General features: G+C 53.0%; 1 protein-coding gene and 1 long non-coding RNA gene across 2 annotated transcripts; one reads left to right on the forward strand and one right to left on the reverse strand.

The window, feature by feature from the left end:
* Nucleotides 1-1,017: 1,017 nt before the first annotated feature.
* SARM1 (sterile alpha and TIR motif containing 1) lies at nt 1,018-20,472 on the reverse strand. Its single transcript, XM_043583595.1, has 9 exons — nt 19,483-20,472; nt 13,250-13,868; nt 11,049-11,261; nt 10,693-10,784; nt 10,366-10,601; nt 8,283-8,385; nt 8,017-8,206; nt 3,043-3,164; nt 1,018-2,959 (listed from the first exon to the last, which is right to left on the reverse strand). The coding sequence occupies exons 1-9, from the start codon at nt 19,950-19,952 to the stop codon at nt 2,830-2,832; spliced, it is 2,175 nt and encodes a 724-aa protein (XP_043439530.1). The 5' UTR covers nt 19,953-20,472; the 3' UTR covers nt 1,018-2,829.
* On the forward strand, nt 1,528-9,187 carry LOC122485180. The gene is made up of 2 exons (XR_006297805.1): nt 1,528-1,639; nt 6,704-9,187. It is a non-coding gene; the product is annotated as an uncharacterized LOC122485180 (long non-coding RNA).
* Nucleotides 20,473-20,625: the final 153 nt, after the last annotated feature.

The following is a 20,625-nucleotide window of genomic DNA, read 5'->3' on the forward strand; positions in this document are numbered from 1 at the left end:
CAGAGAATGAGGGGCTTGTTTCTAGGGTGTTAGGAAAGCCTGGACCGGAAGCTGGAAGTCAGAACTGGATTCAGTATCCAGGCACCAGCTTTGATGAGAGCTGCAAGCCCCTGCACAGACCAGAGCAGGTGGCACTTGACTGCAGGCGTGCATTGGCCACAGTGCTTGGCTCCTGCTACCCTCATTCTCTGTCCCCTGCCCCAGAAATCACAGGTGAAGCGGGAGGGGGGGCGGGTGCAGCAGGTCAGCTGTGGCATCTGTAGCCTGGGCCTGTTTCCAGATTCCCATCTCACCGTCTCTGTCCTTGGAAGACCAAAGCAAGGAGAGGGCCTTCCACTGACTATCCCAGCATGAGGCAGTGAGGAGGGTCAGGAAGAGGCTCTGGGCTGGTCTCAGGCCTGGGCTCTACTCTGGGCACTGCCTCTGGCTTGCTTGTGATCATGAGCAAGCCCTCCTATGTAGGTCTAGATCAGCAATGCCCCAAATTATCTGATTGCCGGTGGACAAGTTAGGAAACACTAGATTAGATAATGTTGTGAGACCTTTCCCACCTCCTACATGCTAAAATGAGATTCCTCTTCATTGGCATGCAGTCCTTAGTCCCTGGGGAGGGGTGGGGTGAGGTGGGTAGGGACCTAGCTGATGCCCAGCCAAGCGGACAAGCCCAACCCTGCAGACCTGCGTCAGAGCAGGCTTGGGGGAAAGCCTATTTCCCAGCCCTCTGTTTCAGGACCAGCTCCATGGGGCCAGGCCCAGGTGGAAGACGAGGGCCAGGTGCCTGTCCTGGCTGTAACCCGTGGAGTGTTGGTCATGGCAGGAGAGGCAGTCCACTGAACACACTGGCCTGGCTGGGGGGTCATCACCTGGGCTGCTCTGGTGGGATTGGCGGCTGGGCTCTGATTCCCCAGAGACAGGATGGGGCAGCAGTCGAGGGTGTCCAGACAGCCCGCAACCTCTCTGAATACTGCCCACAGGGCACCTCAGGATGGGGTGGGATTGATGGGGACAAAGAGAAAGTTTCTCCTGGAGGGTAGTCATCCCACTGTATTGTTACTGTCTCTGCTCTGCAAAGGCAGCGTCCAGTCTGCCTCAGTCACCACCACACCCAGGGCCTGGCACTGAAGGGCACTCGTGTGGCATGAAGGCATCAAGAGCGGTGGAGGCCAGAGCTGGGGCCAGGACCCGCTAAAGACAGTGTCTCCTGCAGGAGGGGGAGTGGAAGGAACGAGTCCCAAGCCTGAAGACCTTTGACTTTCTGATGATGTGGCTCAAGAGCTACACCCGGCCAGCACCGGTGGGAGGTGGTTCTGGAAGCTGAGGCAGCCTGGTGTGAACGCACTGCCCCGGGGAGGGAAGAGGCAGGGCAGGCTCTAGCTGACCCTATTAGCTGAAGCCTGGGTTTACTGGGGGGAGGATACTTTTTTGCTCTCCTACCCTAGTGGAGAAAGGGGCTGAGGGACATTCCTGCTCATTTATTTCTGTACAGCTCCTGGGTCAGCCTTTCTTGGTGCAAACCTGTCTCCCCCTGCTAGCCTCTTGGGGCAAAGGAGAAGCCAGCTGTCAGTCCGAAGCCCTGCCCAGGGCACAACCTCCAGGATGATTCTCAGGACAGGCAGTGGACGGAGCACCAGGCGGCCAGGTCTGGATCGTGGGGCTGCCACTAATGATTTGGGAAATGGCACGTCATTCTCTTCCTTATCTGTAAAATGGAGATAATACCGGGGAGGGTTGCTCCAGTGGTTCTGGGAAATGGCAAATGTTTGTGAGGGATTTGTGTTTTAGAGCCTTGCTAGTTCAAGTGGGTCATTCCTTGACCACCGCATCCACTCACCTGGGAATTAGTGAGAAATGCAGAAACCCAGGCCCTGCCCAGGTCTCTTGAATGCAATTTTAGCAAAATTCCCGGGGGAGATTCAACTGCACTTCTTGCCCTTCTTCAGGATCTTGCCTCTCCACGTGTTGCTGCAGGTTCTGCCCAGGCTATTGCCGCTGCCGCAGAGTGCTGCCTCCCTCGGCCTCCCCCTGAGCATGTGGGTGGGCGAGGGGCCAGGGAAGCCAGCTGAGCCAGGCCAGCAGGAACCTGAGGCACGGCAACAAGGCTAAGTAGGGTGGCTAGCTGCCCACTGAGATGGCCTCGGCTGCCCAGGCCCAAGCAGGGGACTCCTTTGCACCACTGGGTGCAGCGAAACTGGCCGTAGCCACAGACCAGCCAGAGTGAGGGCAGGTTCAGCCCAACCCTGACCTTGGATGTGGCTAAGGGGGCTGCACCTCAGAAAGGCTGAGACGGGACTTGGGACCAGGCCAGGCCAGCTAAGGACACTGAGTGGTTACAGGTCAAGGCCACAGGGTGGCAGGAAGTGGTGAGAGCCAGGCATGATTTAGGCGGAGAGCCATCGCTGGACCCTCGTGCTGGCTGGCTGCTGGGCCCAGGCCCTGGGTTAGCTGAGAAGGTGGGCATGGCCCTAACCCTTGTCAGAGACTGCCTGCCTTCCCCCTATGCAAGCTGGCTGCTGCTGTCAGGGCAGGACGGGGCGTAGTGTGCTATGAACCCTCAATCTCCAGTGCCTTTCCCACACCGGAGATAGAAAACCTGGTGGCAGGGCCTGGGGGGGGGGAGGGGTCTGACCCTTACCACCCCCAGTGCCTGGCTTCCCTTCCCTTTCCAGACACTGAGGAGGCTGGGTTTGAGGTGGCCCATGAGGGTGGGGAGAGAGGGAAAGTCATTTCCTGAGAAGGGCCCAGGCTGAGGGAGGCCGGTTTGAGGAGCTGCTTCTTCAGGAGGGACGACGGAAATGGGGGGCACGGCAGGGCTTAGGAACGAAGGACTGGTTAAGTTGGGCCCATGGGTGCAGCACCCTCCAAACTGGTGTCAGAACCTGCAGATGAGTCCCGGGAGGAACGGCCCTGCAGGAAGCGGATGATCTTCTCTATTGTGGCCTCTTGGTACTCGTGGGACCACCTGTGGGCACAGAGGCTGGTGGGTCAGAGGGCCTGCTGGAGGGAGCTGCTGGCTGGGGGCTGGATACCCGCCCCCCTCCTCACTTGATGCCATTGAAGGTGAGCACAGCCTGCATGTCCTCGGGCAGGTCCTGGGGCTCTGGCCACTCGAAGCCATCAATGACGGGCACAATGTTCTTGCCGTAGCTCAAAGCAGTCACGATCTCCTGGAGAAAGAAAAGAGGGGAGGAGGAAAGAGACACAGGTCCCCATCTAGGGACCTGGGAGGCCAGGCAGACGCTGGGAGGGCCAACCACCCAAGGCCAAGCCTGGGGTGGGGTCCTGGTGCTGAAGTCTACCTTGACTTCTCCCTCACCACTTGTGGTATATATTTGGTCTTTGCCCCAGATCCTTGATATAGAGCTCTTGAAACCCTGGGAATCCCCAGATGACTGGAGGATGGGTTGGGGGTGCCTAGACAGCTTCTGGATGGGGACTGGTTGCCAGGAAGACCAAGCTATGTTGAAAAGGTTGGAACTTTTAAGTACCCAACAAACATTCACACACACACACACACACACTGCCTAGGAGGGGAGAGGGGCAGAGATTGAGTTCACTCGCCAGTGGCCAATGACTTAATCATGCCCACATAATGAAACTCCGTAAAACCCCCCAAGGATGAGATGGGTTGGTGAACACATCTAGGTGTTGAGAGGGTGGCCTGGAGAGGGCATGGGAGCTCTGGGCCTCCCCTGCCCATGCCCGCATGCCCTGTACCTTGCCCTAGGCCTCTCTCACATTTGGATGTTCCTGAGTCGTATCCTCTACAATGAACCAGTAATAGTTGAGTCCTTTCTGAGTTCTGCATGTCATTCTAGCAAATTATTGAACTGGTCGGGGGAGGGATGTGTATGTCCCGGGAACTCCTGAATTGGTAGTCAAGTCAGACAAATGCGGGTAGCCTGGGAACCCAGGACTTTCAACTGGCATCTGAAGTGAGGGCAGATTTGTGGGGCAGAGTCCTTAACCCTCTGGAGTCTGACACTTGCTCTGGGTAAGTCAACATCAGAATTGAACTGAATTGTGGAACACCCAGTTGGTGTTGGCAAATTGCAAGAATTGGTTTGTTGGTGTTAGAAAAAACCGACACGATTTGGTGTCAGAAGAAAAACATGACCTGCTGCAGCCAAACTGATCTGTCACCAGCCCTGGCAATTTGTACTTCTTACTTTTTTCTCAAATCCACCCACTTTTCTCTTCTTCCACCCCACCACCACCCTGCTCCAACCCCCCTCATCTTTATCCCCTGCCAGGTCTCTCCTCATCCACTCTTGCCCCCTCTAACTTGTTCTCTGCGTTGCCCTTTCACCTGGCTGCTGTTTGCAAAATGCAAATCTGATCATGTCATCCCCTGCTTAAAACTCTTCAGGATTTTACATGGCTCTTAGAATAAAATTCAAACTCCTTAATGTGGTCTGAAGGCCCTGTGTGGTTGACCACAGCTCACTTCTCAGACTCTACCCCTGTACTGTTCTCCCAGCCACACAGATCTTGTAGCCCCTTAGATTTGCCATCCTCCCTCCCTGCACAGGGCCTTTGCACATGCTGTTTCCTCAGTCTGGAATGCTCTTCCCTGCCCCTTCCCCTAACTAATGCCTACTCATTTTTCTGATCTGAGCTCAATCCATACTTTCCCAGGGAAGTTTTCCCTCACTTCTCTGACTAGGCCAGTTCTCCCTATTGTAGGCTCTTGTAATAGGCCCTTCAGCATATGCTACAGTTGCAAACTTAAATTAGTTAATGAGTGATTTGCTTAATACCTGTCTTCCCCACATGTCTGGTTTTTACCCATCTTACATCTCAGCATCTTTCACAAAGCCTCGCCCATAGTCAGCCCTTGCCAAATACTGGCTGGATGGTTGGAAGGAAGGAAGGAGGGAAGGCAGGAAGGAAGGAAGGAGGGAAGGAAGGAAGGAAGGAAAGAAAGAAAGAAAGAAAGAGAAAACAAGCAAGCAAAAGAGAGAAAGAAAGAGAAAGAGAAGAAAGAAAGAAGGAAGGCAGGCAGGCAGACTGAATGGTTAGAATGAAGGAAGTAAGGAAGGGAAAGAAAGGAAGAAAGAAAGAAAGAAAAAAGGAAGGAAGAGGAAGGAAGGAAGAAAAATAAATAACATAGCATAGCAGTTGGGGACTGAACTCTGGAATCATCAGATGGGGGTTCACATCGAATCTCTGACACAGGCTTTGTGGCCTGAGGCAAACAACAGGCTCTCAAAGCCTCTGTTTTCTCATATATAAAATAAGGTTCAAAATAGGGTTCATGACAGTCCCTGTCTGGTGGGATGGTTGGGGATACCTGCAATGTCCCACGACAAGTGGTTAGAACAGTGCCCAGCATGCAGTGGGTGCTTAATAAATAATAGGTGTTATTATTTCCTCCTCTGTAAAGGAGAATAATAAACCTACTTCACAAGGTTGTTCTGAGGATATTACTTACTATTAATGGGTGCTCTGGTAAGTGCTTATTGAATGTTTTTCTCCTTTCAAGGGAGAACCTCAGGGATTGGCCTTTTTTGAGTGCAGTTCACTTGTGGTTTTCCATATTGATTACTCACTAAATGTGGCTTCAGGGAAAGAAATTTTAAAACCAGAGGCAATCAAGCACTAACAACAACCAAGGAAGGCTGATGGAGCCTTTGGGACTGGTCCAGTGCAAAGGCTTCCGCCACCCCGCCTGCCTCCTCCCTCCTTACAATCTGCTGGGACAAGGCTGGATGTCCAGTACCCTTGTGGAGCAGAGCCTTCCTGGGGAAAGAACCTGAGGAGCTTCCACCTTGGTTGGCTTTGGGGGAACCTCTCCATTTTATGAATGAGAAGCGGGAAGCCCAGAGAAGGGAAGGGACTTGCTCCCAAGTCACACAAATGCCCAGACCAGGAGGGGCCAGGTCTCTGAATCAAGCCTTCAAATTCCAAGTCCAGGGCTCTTTCAACCAAGCCCTCTGCCTCTCTGCTGAGGACCTGTATGAATTCAGACCCTGAAGAAATTTATTTGGGAGCCTTTAGACATTTGTTTTATCCAAAATTACACACAACTGAAGACAGCACACTGCTCATGGCACAGATTCAGAGTCTGGCCAAGAGAGGAATAATGGCTTGTTCAAGGTCACCCAGCAGGTTCAGAACGAAAACTTGATTAGAGTTGACCTGGTAAACCTGGTGGACATGTCTGCTTTTCCCAGTAATCTCAGCTCCACCTGTGTAATCTTTGATTCAATCACTCCATAAACTCAAGAGCCTACTTTGCAGCTTGCGTGGTTGTGGGCATCGGGGATATGGAGTAAACACGGCAAGGTCTGAACTCCCATGGAGCAGGCCACCTGCCACCTAAGCCGGGCCATCAACCATGATCCTCCAGGCGTCTCTTTGGCCCAACACCAAACCAAGCCCAATACTCAGCCCCTAAGACATGGCTTCTGGGGCCTGACCCTCTTCCCCACTGTCAGTCTGGATGCACTCTGGTGTCAGAGCCTTCTCCCAACAACCCCTGGCCTGGCGTCACTGCCCTCAGGGGATCCCTCTTCCCTGTGCTTTAAACATGGGTCTTCTCCTGGCCTTTAGGTACTCTGCAAACTGGTTCTGTAGTTCTTATCCAGCCAGTGGTGTACTGGTCAATGTTTAACAATGAGCTCTCTGGGAGGCGGGGGGTGGGGTGGGGGGGGACAATCAACCAAATAAAACCCTGATTCGTAGTGTTTATCAACTTCCTTAGTGTCAATGCTCCCACCGTGGCTGATTTCGAGCTACCAACACGACGTCACTGAACGTGGAGTTGGGAAGAGATGCAGACAATCATTTCTGGTGCCGGCTGAACCCAGCCCTATCCCACCACCTCCCCTCACACCCCCTCAGATCTGTGCCATGGAACGCAGTCAGGTCCTGGGAAAGAGCGTGGGCTTTGGAGTCGGACAGATGGAGTTCAGAGCCCAGCTTTTCTGATTTCAACACCAGTGTGGTCATGGGAAAAAATACTGTACCTCTCTGAGTCTCCGTTTCTTCATCTGTAAGCAGTTACCAGTGATGCACCTTCCTCACCCCCACTTTTGTTCTTTTGCTCACGCAGTTCTCCTGCCTGGGATGCCTTCTCTCCCACTCACCTAAATTCTTAAGACTCTTCTCAAATTCTGCCTCCTCCATGAAGCCTTCCCTGGTTACTCTGGCCCTTAATGTTTTCTCCCTTCTCCATACTCCTATGGCCAGTAGGAGATTCACCTACCTAACTTAGCACTGATACCATCCTACATATGATCTGGTCGTTCTGGGCATATTTTTGTCTTCTTAGCTGTTTTAGGACAAGGGCTCCATCTCAGATGACTGCTTTATCTCTCAGCCCAGGCCCCCAGTTCCTACTCACCGATTAATTATTAATAACCTGCAGATGTGATATGGATCCATCCCTCCATTCTACAAGTATTTAATAAGTTTCTACCATGTGTCAGGCACTGAAAATACAACGGTATTAATTAAACAGTGGTAGTACTCATAATAATTGCAATAATAATTGCTACCATTATAAAGCAATTACTATAGAGCTAGGCATTCTGCTGAGCACTTCACACATTTTAGCTCTTTTAATTTTTATAACAACATCCTAGGGAGTTAGAGACTACACTTATCCCACTTTCCAGTAACAAACACGAAGCTCACTGGGATTAAGTAACTTGTCCAAGGCCAGAGCCAGCATTCAAACTCAGCTTTGTGCTCTTCATGATTCCGCTGCGTCTGGCACTAGGCCCTCTGGCCCCTCTCCCCTCACAGAGGTTATTTTTCAAAGCATTTTCATCCTTCCCACAACAATCCTACAAGGCGAAGGACACAGAGAAGTTATCCCCGTTTTCTAAATGAGGAAACTGAGACTCAGAGAGCCTGAGTGACTTGCTAACGACCAATTACAGTCAGAGCTGTGGCTCCTGACTTCCGGCTGGGCCATGGAGGTTGCTGATGGACGCAGGGGAGGAGGAACGGGAGGAGGACCTTGTGCCCTGGACACAGGCCAGGGCTGGGACCACAGAGGCCAGCGCCTACCTTGTGCACCCAGTCCTTGCAGTCGTGGTCCTGCATGCACTTGTCCAGTGCCCCAGCTGACAGCACCAGCACGAAGTTGCGGGCACCTATGACACTCTGGATGAGCTTGTCCTCGAACTTGCCTGCTTCCAGCTTCTCCACATCAATGAAGACACTGAAGCCGTGCAGCTGCAGGTGCACCTTCAGGAGGCTGTAAAGAGGTCCCGTGTCACTGCCTTGGCCTTGCCCCGAGGCCCCAGCCTGCCCGCCTGCCCACCCCTTCTCACCTGGCCAGCTGGGAGCCTGAGTTCCGGCGGTAGCTGATGAAGACATCTGGGATGTCCCCACTGGGCTTGCAGCCAGTGCAGGGCAGCGGGGAGTGTAGCATTTCTGAAGCAGACAAGAGACAGCTTGGTTCACCATGAGGTACATCATCCCCTGCACACCCGCCTTCTCAGCCCGGCCCAACCCCGCCCAGCCCAGGCAGGGTGGCTTGCTTCAAAAAAGGGTCACTGAGATAGCGAGATGGGCCTACGGGAAGGAGGGCTGCTAACTCTTAGTGAGCGCGTCTCAGGAGGCGGGCGTTGTGTTTTAGGGACGTGGATTTGCACCTCCAGCCCTGCCCTCTCTCCGGAGCTTCAGACCTACACGGCCAGCTGCCCCCACACACGGCAAACCCAATACGTCCCAAGTCCTCCCCGGGACCCTCCCTTCCTAGTTCCCACCACAGCCAGCACCTGGGTATTGGCCTGAACCCCTACCTCTCACTCATTCATTCAACAAGTATTTGCTAAGCATTTACTGTATGCCTGGCACTATCCCTTGTGCTTGGGCTACTGCAGTGAACAGAACAGACAAGTCAGTCTTCACAACCCCTGACTCCGAGCTCTGTATCCTTCCTACTTCCCAGGGCCCCCCGGATGTCCAGGCTCCCAACTCCGCCTTCTCGGTGGTCTCCCCAAATCCACACTTACTCGGTCTAATCTGTTTGTACAGCAACCAGAGGGATTTTTCTAAAATCTAAGTCTGAGTGTGTCATTGCGCCCACTTAAAAAAACGTGCACGGCTCTTTTTAAAAAACGTGTAAGCTATCTTTGCCGTAGGACTTCCCTGTTTTCAAAAAACGAAATCTTAGGGTTTTATTGGACGCTGCGGTGTAAAAATAATAAAGGCTTGATCTGCTTTAGTTAAATTTGCTGAATGCAAAGAATCCATCTTCATGTAATATTCGGCCCGAACACTCACAGACAGCATTTGTCTGTTTATGAAGCAGAAAGACAGAGGCTCAAATCCCAGTTCTGTTATTTTAAGGGCTTTGAGATATGTATTTGGGATTTCCCAAGGGATAACGTTGGGAAATGTATTTAAAATCTTTAAAACTTTAGTTTCATCATCTTTTCAGTTAACACCCTCAAGGACCATGTTCATCTTGGATTACGATGGTAGTTACACATATAAGCATTTTTCAAAACTCTTCAAATTGGACACTATTTTTTCTTTTCTTTTCTTTTTTTTTTTTTCAGGAAGCTCCACTCCCAGTGTGGGACCCAATGCCAGGCTTGAACTCAATGACCCTGAGATCAAGACCTGAGCTAAGATAAAGAGTTGGATGCTCAACCTACTGAGCCACCCAGGAGCCCTGAAATTGGACACTTTTAAGTTATACCTCTTTTATTACTTCCAATTTTTTTTAAGTTGATTTAAAAAATTAACACCCACTGCGCAGAATGGATGTAGAGATTAATGAGATAATACCTGTTTAAAACCTAGTACATACAACAATTGACGATAAATATCAGCTAAATAGTAAATTAGCAAATCAAAGTAGTAAGTGAAAAGGGTTGCTAGAGCCCTAGAATCCATTCTGCCCTCATGACCTCCCCAGAGCACCTCCAGAACCCATCCTCTGCAGGCTGCTGGCTAGTGGCATAAGCCTCCCTCCCCATGTGACCCCCTCCTTCTTGTCTTACCTCCACATTTGCATATCTGCTCCCTCCTCCTGAGCTGCTCTTTCTGCTGCACCCCCCTCCCCAATACATCCTTCAAGACCTGGTCAGACATCCTCTAAATGCCCAGACCTGGGTGGACAGCCAGCGCTTCCTCGCAGCCCCCAACTGGAATCCCGGACATGCTTCCTACTGTGGTCACCGACCTGCTTATACACCTGACTTACTTCCACCCCCCCCCCCCACCCCCCCCCGACTCAGCTCAGACTGGGAACTTCTTGAGGGCAAAGTGCAGCATATTGGTCTTTGCATCCTCGGAATCCAGTCTGGCACCGGGGATGTGTTCAGACCATCTACCGTGTGTCTCCCCTCGCCCTGCAGGGCTGGGCTAGGCAGGGGTAGGGGCCCGGGTGGGCAGGCTGACCTCTGGCGGCCGTGAGGATGCGGGCGCGGTGCACGCCCAGGCTGATGCCGCAGTCCTCCAGGAGCTGTTGCTCAGACACGCGGTGCAGCAGGGAGCGGTCCAGGCCGCAGCTGACCAGGCCGTACGTGTACTGGCGGAAGCGCGGGTCCAGGCTGCCCAGCCAGTCGGCCAGGTTGCTGCGGTCGCACGTAGCGTAGTTGGCGAAGGTCTTGAGCTCCGTGAGCTCCCTAAAGAATCTGCACCCCGGGGGAGAAGAGGACGCTGAGGTCCTAACCTGGGACTGGCTAGTGGCGGAGGGCGACGGCTGGCAGGCAGGAGGCTCCGTACCTTTTGCGGGTGATGCCCGATTTCATGCCCAGGTCGGTCTGGAGCTCTTCCTCCGTGAGTCGCAGAAGCAGGTCACCATCCACCTGCTGCTCCTGAGGGAGGGGTCAGATGTAAGGAAGGGCTCTCCTCCTCAGCCCTTGGACCCCAAGCATAACATGCAAGGAAAGGGAACTGTAGAAGGCGATGGGTGAGGCGGATGGGACTCGGAGCCGAGTGACCCCGAAAGTGGCTGAGTACAGACTCCCATCCCCAATATGGCCCCCTGGCGCCGCGGGCATGCAGGCGGAAAAGGGGACCGGTGGCCTCTGTGCAGGGCGCCCCTAGCGGCCGCGCGCCTTTGGGATGCGCCGCTCTACCCGGAAGCTCTCGCAGTAGTGGGAGAAGCCGATCTGCTGCAACCACGTCTGGACCTCGGCCTCCTTCCAGCTGGCCACGCAGGGCAGAATGGGCCGCGGCACCTCCTCGCCCAGCAGACGTAGCGCACGCTTGGCCAGCGCCGACGTGGTGCCGTTGGTGGAATAGGAAACCAGGCGTTTCAGGCTCTGGATGGCTCCGATGTCGCTGAATACCTAGGGAGGGATGGGGAGAGGGTGTCTTGGGTCCACCAGCTCGCCAGCCATCCCCAAACGTGCCCAGTCCCTCCCTTCCCCTCTTCTCAGCGCTGAAACTCCCATCATCTACCCTAGCCCTGCCTGCATCCAATATATCACCTAGTTCTGTGGATTCTGCCTCCTGAAGCTCTCTCAACTCTTGACCTCATGTCTCCTCTCTAACAGCTTCCATCTCCCTGGGATGAAGTCTGAGCTGTCAGTGTGGAGGCCGGGCCTGGCACAGTGTAGCCCCTGCCCACCATTCTCAGCTCAACTGCCCTTTCACAATCCCACACTTGGCTGACACCCACCCACTAAGGCTCTCCAATCTCTGGGCTCAGTCATGGCTTTCCCAGACCCTTAGTTCTTCCGGCCTGCTTGTGGGAATCCTAGTCATCCATCGGAATTCAAATTGATTAGCACCCCCTCCATGCAGCCTACTTTGATTTACCCACAGTTTGGCCCATACCTCCAATTAGACCTTGTACTCTACATGCCACTGTTGTTAATAGATAATGCACCTTCCACTGGATGATAAGCTGACGTCATGTTTTAGTCACCTTTGGAGTCCTGTACCTGGCACATTGCAGGGTACAGAGTGGTGGCTGACGATCTCTTTACTGAACTGCATTCACTTGGCCTTGTTGGAAAGGGGGTGCCATAGCTGGTGGTCATGCCTGCTGCCCAGACCCAATCCTTGGGGCCTCACTCCCTACTTCCCTTCAAGTCCCTTCTCCCAAAGCAGAATGACCTGATTTATAAAGCCAGTCCTCCCATGGCCCACCTCTGGGGCATAGAGGGGAAAATCAGAAGCTTCTAGAACCCCAGACCCTGGAAGAGGCCTCCAAGAACCCCCCAACACAACAGTCTCTTTTTAATCTGTGGGGACACACACAATAGGTGACAATGATCTGAGACACTCTCCTCTGAGCAGCCCAGATGACAGCTGTGGTACAGACAGGATGGCCCACCCTGTGCCCACAACTCCCTTACACCAGCTGTCACCAACTCCAACCCCCCAGAGGAATGCAAAGGAGGAGAGGGGTGTTGTAGGGATAATTTTGATTCTCCAATATTTAAAAAACAAAAACACAAACTTCTGATAATTTAGCTATTAGGAGCTTCACATGCAGGAAAGAAACTGCTGCCGTGGTTCGCTTCCTCAGTTTTCCAGGATAAAAAAGAAGCATAGAGAGGCCCAGAAAGGGGAAGCCAGCTAGCCAAGGTCACACAGCAAGTTAAAGCAGAGGGCAAAAGCTTCAGATCAGGCCCTAGGCATAGGGAGCTCTTGGGACACAGGTGGGAGCTATCTGGCCAACGCACTGATGTTCTGCCCCGCCAAGCCCCTGTCTCTGCATTCCCTCTCCTTCCTGCACTCCACACCCATGTGACAAAATGGCCCACTGAGGTACCCCAGCTGGTCATCGTTCATGCACTCCAAGCCCAACCTGTCCCAGTGAACTCACTTTCTTCCCCCCCCCCCCCAACCTCTCTCCAGTTACCCTTAATTCAGTACCAGGTGCCACCAGGCACCCAGCTGTCTGTGTCCAAAGCCAGGAGTCATCCTCAGCTCTTCCCTCTTCTTCACCGCTCCCCCCCCCCCCGCCCCAAGTCCTAATTCTATCTCTTCAGCCCCTCTGAGATCTGTCTGCTTTGCTCTGCCTCTGCTGTCACACCCCAGCCCACCTTCCCAACTGTCCCCATCATGGCCTCCTATCCGGCTCCCTTGCCTCTGACCTCACCCTTGCCAATTCCATCTCTACAATTGCAGCCAGGATAATCTGTGTGAAATGCATGTTTCCTGCTGAAAATCCTTGCTTTTGCCTTCAAGGCCAGAATGACTGGTCTCTCATCCTTCTCCTTGCTTTACCTAACTCTTAACATGTACTTCAAGTCCCTGTCACTCCCTCTGGGAAGCTGGTCCAGACTCTCTCTAACCCCGGTCCTCCCCCTCACCCCACACCCACCTTAGTCTTGCCCTGCAGGCTCTTGATGGCCGCTTCAGCACAGAGGTAGAAAGCCCCGATGCACTGGGCCTCCAAGCGCGACGAATCCAGCAGCGGCACGAGGCGCTGCAGGTCGTCGGGCCCGCGTCCCTGGCTCGTGTCACTGGCATCCACCAGGCAGCGGGCGAAGCGACCGGGGTCTAGCGAGGCCACGAGCGGCTCCACGAGCGCCAGGGTGCCGGAGCGCTCCACCTCCCGCTCCACCTCCTTGTTGGTTGCCAGCACCGCCACCGCGAGGCAGGCGTGCAGCCGCAGCAGCTCGTCCTCTTTGGAGAAGGCGAGCGGGAAGAGCCACTCTGCAGCGCGCTTCTCCACCATGCGCCTCTGCGCCGCCTGGCCCCCGTGCAGCGCGCAGTTGCCCAGCGCCAGCGCGCAGTGGCGGAGCAGCGCCGGGTCCGTGCGGCGGCACCAGTACAGCACCGCGTCCAGGCCACCGGCCGCCACCAGCCGCTGGCACGTCTCTTCCGAGTGCTTGAACATGTGCTCCAAGATGCCTGCCACGCTCCGCGCCAGCTCCACCGGCTCACGCTCTTTTGCCAAATTCAGGATCACGCCCAACCCGATGCGCGCCACGCGGTCCCTGCCGAGAAAAAGTGGCACTGGGACGGTGGAGTGGCGGCGGTCTCGGGGAGGGGGGTGGCTTGTCCCCTGGGGGCCACGGTCTGGTCACTTAACCTCTCTGGCCTCACTAGTGTCATATAGGACATGAGGGAGAGCATTATCCTCCCTGCCTCTGCCTTTCATCTCCTGTCTGGGGAGGAGCAGATTTCTCGGATTATAAGGATGCTCCATCCTGGCCGCCCCATCTCCTCCCTTACCACTGCCTCCTCCCCTGCAGTGCATGTAGCCGTTAAGGACCCTAACTCTGGAGAAGATTCCCTGGGTCCTGGTTTCTTCTAGAAAGTTGTGGGGCCTTGAGTGCCTTCCTTTATCTTTCTACCTCTGTTCCTCATCTCATAAATAAAAGGAATACCTACCCCATAGGGTCATTATGAGAACGAATGTGATAATCCACGTAAAGTGCTCTGCACAGTGCCTGGCACATACGGAAGACTCACTAGACGTTAACTTGTCATCAGTTGAAGTATCACTTGAAGTACAGCACTCTTAGCCTTGCCCTCAAACCTTTCTCTTCACTCCATGCAGTGTGACTGGGGGGTATTTATTCATTCACTCAACTGATGTTTATTGAGGAGCTACTGTGTGCCAGGCTGCGCTAGAGGCTAATTAACAGTGCTTAGAACTTACACACAGCTAATATGGAGACAAACAATAAGCAGGTGAACAATGAATGAACAGGTTGATACTGATGTGGCCGTAATGCTAGCAAAACCGGGTGATGTAATGGATAGTGCATGGGTGGAGGGATATGTCTGAGGAGGTGACATCAGAGAGTTCAGTATCTGGAGACTCCTGCCTGAAAGTGTCTGGGAAAAGAGCATGACAGGCAGAGCGAGCAGCGAGGACAAAAGCCCTGAGGGCTGGGGAATTTGGCATGTTTGAGGAATAGAAAGAAGGCCAGAGAGATCTGCAATGTTTATAACTGACAAGGAAGAAAACAAAATCAGCAAGGATTCATATATAGAATATATAAATATTCACATCAACAAGAAAAAGGCAGCAAATTCAATAGGGAATGGCAAAGGATATAAATGGCAATTTATAAAAGAGAAAATCCAAAGTGTTAACAAATAAAATAATTTGTAATCCTTAGTAATCAGAGAAGTGAAAATTAAATCAGCTATCACATGGGGGCGCTGGAGTGGCTCACTCGATTGAGCGTCTGACTCTTGATTTCAGCTCAGGTCCTGATCCCAGGGTTGTGGGATTGAGCCCTGTGGAGCTCTGCACTGAGCCTCCTTGGGATTCTCTTGCTCTCTCCCTCTCCCCAATGCACATGAGCACACTTTCCCTCTCTCTAAAATATAAACAAACAAACAAATAAATAAAAATCACCTATCACTTTACACCTATTGGATAGGCAAAAGGCAAAGCTGGGTAACACAGAAGGTTGATGAGGTGTGGGGCCATGAACATGCTGACGCTCTCTGGGTGGAGGTGCACACTAGGGCAGTCAACTTGGAAAACAGGCTGGGATGCATGGTGAAATTAAGGAGATATACATCCTACAAGCCAGGAATTGGAGCTCTTGAGCTTACAGCCAAAGAAATTATCACAGTCCACAAAAGTCTGTGGAAAAGGTTCACTGCAGGATTGTTTTTGGTGGGGGAAGATGGCAGCAGGCTGGTGTCAAGCCTTGGAGAGTGGAGAGGTAACACGGGCAGGTGACCACTCTGGAGGACTATGGAGCAGTTACAAGTGACTGAACAGATGATAAAACAACAATATTAAAAACATATTAATGAGTGGGTGAAAGTAAGAAATGAAATGTGCTTTGTAACACAGCACTATTTGGGTAAACTAAAAATACGTGAACACCAAAGAAGAAAATAAAGATTTTACCAGGATAAGGATAGAAAGATATGCATTAAATATACTGAATGGGTGCCTATGGCATTAAATCAGAAAAATGGTGGGACAGGGGTACCTAGCTGGCTCAGTCGGTGGCGCATGAGACTCTTGATCTCGGGGTTGTGAGTTTGAATCCCACGTTGGGAGCAGAGATTACTTAAAAATAAAATCTAGGAAAGAAAGAAAGAAAGAAAGAAAGAAAGAAAGAAAGAAAGAAAGAAAGAAAGAAAGGGAAAGGAAAAGTAAAGGAAGGAAGGAAGGAAGGAAGGAAGGAAGGAAGGTAGGTAGTGGGACATTAATGAAGAGAAGGGAAGATTGTGGAGACTGTATTCTAGGCACGTATGTATACAAAGGCTAGGAGGTATCTGAGAACTGGTGCACTTGGGGACCTGTCCCCACTGCAGCCACACTGAAGTGAAGCCATTTCTAGTGGCTGAGGTGGAAGTTTCAAGGTGGGAGGGAGTAGGGAGAGTGGTGGGGGCCTTCTGAAGCATCTAGAGGCATTTGTGAAGTGCACATCTTGATCAAAAATGGGGAGCCACGGAAAGGCTTCAGGAAGGGGAGTGGTCTGCTCTTGCTTGGGTTGCATAGTTGCATAGGAAACTCACTCTGGCTGCTATAGGGAGGAAGGATCCCAGGGAGGGAGCCTGGATGCCAGCAGGGCAGGCAGGAGAGTTGCCACACTCCAGGCAGAGGTGAGAGTTTTCTGTTTTCCTGACCTCCACAAATGATGTCCTCCACAAGTGACATGACCCCCGAAGTTTCCAGCCATGGAGTCCTTGCCCCATGAGCACCACAATGACCACAGTGCTTGTGACTTTGTGTCCATTGCAGGTCCCAGCTGAACCCCTAACATGGCATAAGGCCAACACAACTTTGCTCAGAGGATGATCAGAGGTCATGATCCTTGATCTCTACTTTGTGCTTCCAGAACAATCTGACTACATAAACTCTGAGAATATCAGGACCAGAGTGTGTCTAAGCAGTCATCTGATCCAACATCTTCATTTCCTGAGAACCACTGAAGAGAAAGTCTTGCTCAGGAACATCAATCCAGAGAGAGGACTTCATTCTGAGTCTCTTAATTCCCAGCCCTCCCCTTTCCCTATGCACTTGACACCCTCAGAGAACTTGAACTGTGTGCTTGTTGTGAGAACTATTGACTCAGATCCCAGCTTCTGCAGCCCCAGAGGCTGTGGTTCAAATCCCAGCTCCAAAGGAGGGCGGAAATTGTACACATACACAGACACACATACAAGCAGGTATATATAATATACATATGTGTGTAGATCCTTGTAAATGCACAGAATTTCTCTGGAAGGACATACTGTGCAAGAAACTTGTTTTGCTTCCTGGTTTGTCTCTAGGGAGGGGGTCTGGGTAGAAAGTGTGTATCTTTTTGTATCTTTGCACTTTTTGAATTTATATGCAATAGCTTTCTGGGTTTTGTGGGTTTTTTTTTTTTTAGTTTATTTATTTATTTTGAGAGAGAGAGAGAGAGAGTGCAAGCTGGGAGGGGCAGAGAGAGAGAAAAAGAAAGAAAGAGAGAGAGAGAGAGAGAGAGAGAACCCAAGCAGGTTCCCCCTGTCAATGCAGAGCCACGTGCGGGGCTCGAACTCACAAACCGTGAGATCATGACCTGAGCTGAGATCAAGAGTCAGAGGTTTAGGGGCGCCTGGGTGGCACAGTCGGTTAAGCGTCCGACTTCAGCCAGGTCACGATCTCGCGGTCCGGGAGTTCGAGCCCCGCGTCGGGCTCTGGGCTGATGGCTCAGAGCCTGGAGCCTGTTTCCGATTCTGTGTCTCCCTCTCTCTCTGCCCCTCCCCCGTTCATGCTCTGTCTCTCTCTGTCCCAAAAATAAATAAACGTTGAAAAAAAAATTAAAAAAAAAAAAAGAGTCAGAGGTTTAAATGACAGCCACTCAGGCACTCCTGATTTTTTTTTTTTTTAAGACATGTCTCCTCCCTTATTTACTGTGTATTTCTGGGAAAGCCATTTAACCTGAGTTAAGCCATTTAACCTAATTATGGTCCCCTGAGGGGGCTACACTGTAAATTGCAAAGGCTAGCAGTCACACCCTCACTGGGTGTCATGGGACTAAGTTCAAAAGTTCCTCCGCTGTTGGGCTTTTCTTGGCATTTGGGAGTGAGGGACACTGTGATAGAGGCTCCCAGGCAGTGGGTGTGGCAGCACTATGGGAAGAAGGGAATGGGAAAAGGAGTGTGTGCATTGATTGAGGAACTTTCTCTAAGAGGAGGTTGGTTGATGAAGGAAGGGCAAGATTTCATAAATTCAAATTCTCAGTGTATCATCTCTCAAAACTTCGAGGGTGACAGGACGTGCTAGACGCTGTCCTTGGTCCTGAAGGGCTGTCAGCACCACCACGTTGTTTCCTGAGACCAGGAGTTAGTAATTCTAAACCAGAGGAGTGTTGTTAGTTTCAACCTTTAAAAACGCCAGTGCAATTTGCATCTTGCAGCCCTCCTCTTCCTCGGGTGTTGGCTGCACCCACTCCACTCCCCAAGAGTTCTCATTATAGCTGCCACATCTCACATATCAGACCTACAGGGTACACCCGCCAACCTGTGTGCACCACATCCAGTGAGCACCCACTCCGTTTGCTAGCCCTCCAAATTTCACTGATGTTAGATGGGAAATCAATGACTTTCTGAGCAAGCGGAACCCTAACTTGCTCTCCCAGCTTAACTTGCTTCATTCGTGGACTGTACTATTTCCACCATCCACAAAGTTATTTTTCATTTTTGAAAATGGCAAGGAAAGCACCTCTAACCCATGGCCTCACACTTGTGACAGCTGCATGAATTCAAAGTGACCCTTGCAAGACCCTTCTACACCTGAGAGGCCTGAGAATTCAGCATGAGACTGCTGCGTGACAGTTTGGTCTGCTCTGACATCAGATGAGAGAGAAAATGAGTGCGAGGGTCCTCATAGTCCGGGGGAGATCCCAAGAGGCAGACAAGAGAGTCGCAGCCAGGCCTCAGTGGGACCCCACCTACTGGATCTTAGCACTATGGGGGGGGGGGGCAGAGAACACATACTCTAGCCCCTGCCTAGCTCTGCACCTGTTTCCTCTTCTCTCGCCCATTCATCCCAGTAGAAAACCTTCTGTTCCCCATTAGCAGCTGCAGAATGAGATCATGTCTGGCCTGTTACATGGGCCAAAATGAAGAGGGAGGAAGCAGGTGGTGGATTGGGGGTGGCACGAAGGGGGCGAGTAACCCTTAGGTCAAGCACTCATTTCAGCAATCATTTCTCCTCCTCCTACCCCATTTCCTGAGCACTGTTTTCTCTTCCTTTCTCAGTGGCAGAGTGAAGGTAGCAAAGAAGGGCATCTGGGCCTGCGGGGAGGAGGTCTGTGGGGTTTAGAGGGCACTGGCAGCTCCATGCTGAACCAGGAACAGATTCCTGTCCAACTACTCTATTCTTCCTCTCCCTGTCTCATTCCGCACGTCACCAGTCTGGGGAGTGAATCCTGGCTGCACTATTAGTTTACCTGTTGTGGCAAATCATTAAACTTTCCGAAGTCTCATTTGCCTCATTTGTGAAATGGACACGCTGGTCCCCAGAGGGGGTGTAGTACAGGGATTTGGTGAGGTGAGGGAGGAAAAGGCACAGAGAGTGGCACGAGAGACCCGGGCTGTCGACCACACTTGCTGCCCCACGGCACCCCGCGCTCTCCCCTCAGCCCGTGAGCACCCTACCGGTTCTCAGCCACCAGGATCTGCTCCAGCAGGCGGGCGGCCTGCACGCGCGTCTCCAGCTCCGGCGCCTGCAGCAGTCGCAGCAGCAGGTCGAGGCCGCCGTCCAGGCGGATGGCGTCGCACAGACCCTGGGCTACTTCTCGGCCCACGGCCGGCAGCAGCCAGGCCTCCTCCACTAGTTGGAAGACCTCGGCCAGGCCGGCGCCCACGGCCCGCGCGCCCCCCGCCTGCTTCAGCTCAGACAGCGCCTGCTGCAGCTCGGGCAGCGCGCGCTCCAGGGCGCCCTGCACCTCGGCGCCCGCCCCGGGCGACACCTCGCGGGGCCCGCGGCCGCCCGCGGTCCACCATGGGCCCGCACCGCCGCCCCCGTCTGGCCCCGGCACCGCTAGACGCTCAGAGCCTGGCCTTGGGCCCGACATGGTGAAGAAGCGGCACAGCTTATAAGCGGAGAGGAGCAGCGTCAGGACCATGGGCGCGGGGCTGCGGGGTACATCCCCGGTCCGGAGGGGCGGGGCCGGGCGGAGCGCCCCGGAACTTGGGAAGAGGAGGACAGGAGATGGGGACCAGGTAGAAGGTGCAGGAGAGAGGGATGGATAAAAGGGTACCAGGCAGGGGCGCTGGCCAGAAGTTTGGGGGAGGGGCGAGGGCGGGATCTGGAAAGGAGCTTTTGGGTAAAAGGATGCAGGCTCAGATGTAGAGGGTGGGAAGGAGGAGCCAGAGGGGAGCGAGGGATGGACCCAGACGTCAGCAGGCCTGGGAGGCAGCAACAAGAACAAAGCGCGGCTCCAGCCAGAAGATGCTCTGCAGCAGCCCCGCCTCGGACAAGCCGCAGCAAGGGAGCTGACACTCCGCCCCTCGGTCACGTGGGACTCCTCCCTTGCCGCCTGCGTAGCCTCGCACCCGAGCTTCCCCAGCCACGCCCACGCCCTGCGGAGGGGTGGGCGAGGCGACTAGGTGAAGAGGGTGCAGAGCGATAGGACAGCCTCACTATCCCACAACGCACCCCCCCCCCCCCCGCCGACCCCGTGCCCCCGACACTGCAACGAGAAGGCAACACCGTGGAGCGTGCGCCCTGCCCTAACTGTGATCAAATCAACCATAATAACGATTCGGTACAACTCTCGAGACCCTTTGGGCCCGTTT

This window comes from Prionailurus bengalensis, chromosome E1, assembly GCF_016509475.1.
Source record: "Prionailurus bengalensis isolate Pbe53 chromosome E1, Fcat_Pben_1.1_paternal_pri, whole genome shotgun sequence".
Lineage (NCBI taxonomy): Eukaryota > Metazoa > Chordata > Mammalia > Carnivora > Felidae > Prionailurus > Prionailurus bengalensis.

Excerpts from the sequence above, each read along its gene's own strand:
- SARM1 (XM_043583595.1), bottom strand. The coding sequence starts at position 19,952 with ATGGTCCTGACGCTGCTCCTCTCCGCTTATAAGCTGTGCCGCTTCTTC. Across the intron at positions 8,207-8,282 it reads TCAGGCTCCCAGCTGGCCAG|CCTCCTGAAGGTGCACCTGC; the intron begins GTGAGAAGGGGT and ends ACCTCTTTACAG. Across the intron at positions 2,960-3,042 it reads CTCACCTTCAATGGCATCAA|GTGGTCCCACGAGTACCAAG; the intron begins GTGAGGAGGGGG and ends CTGTGCCCACAG.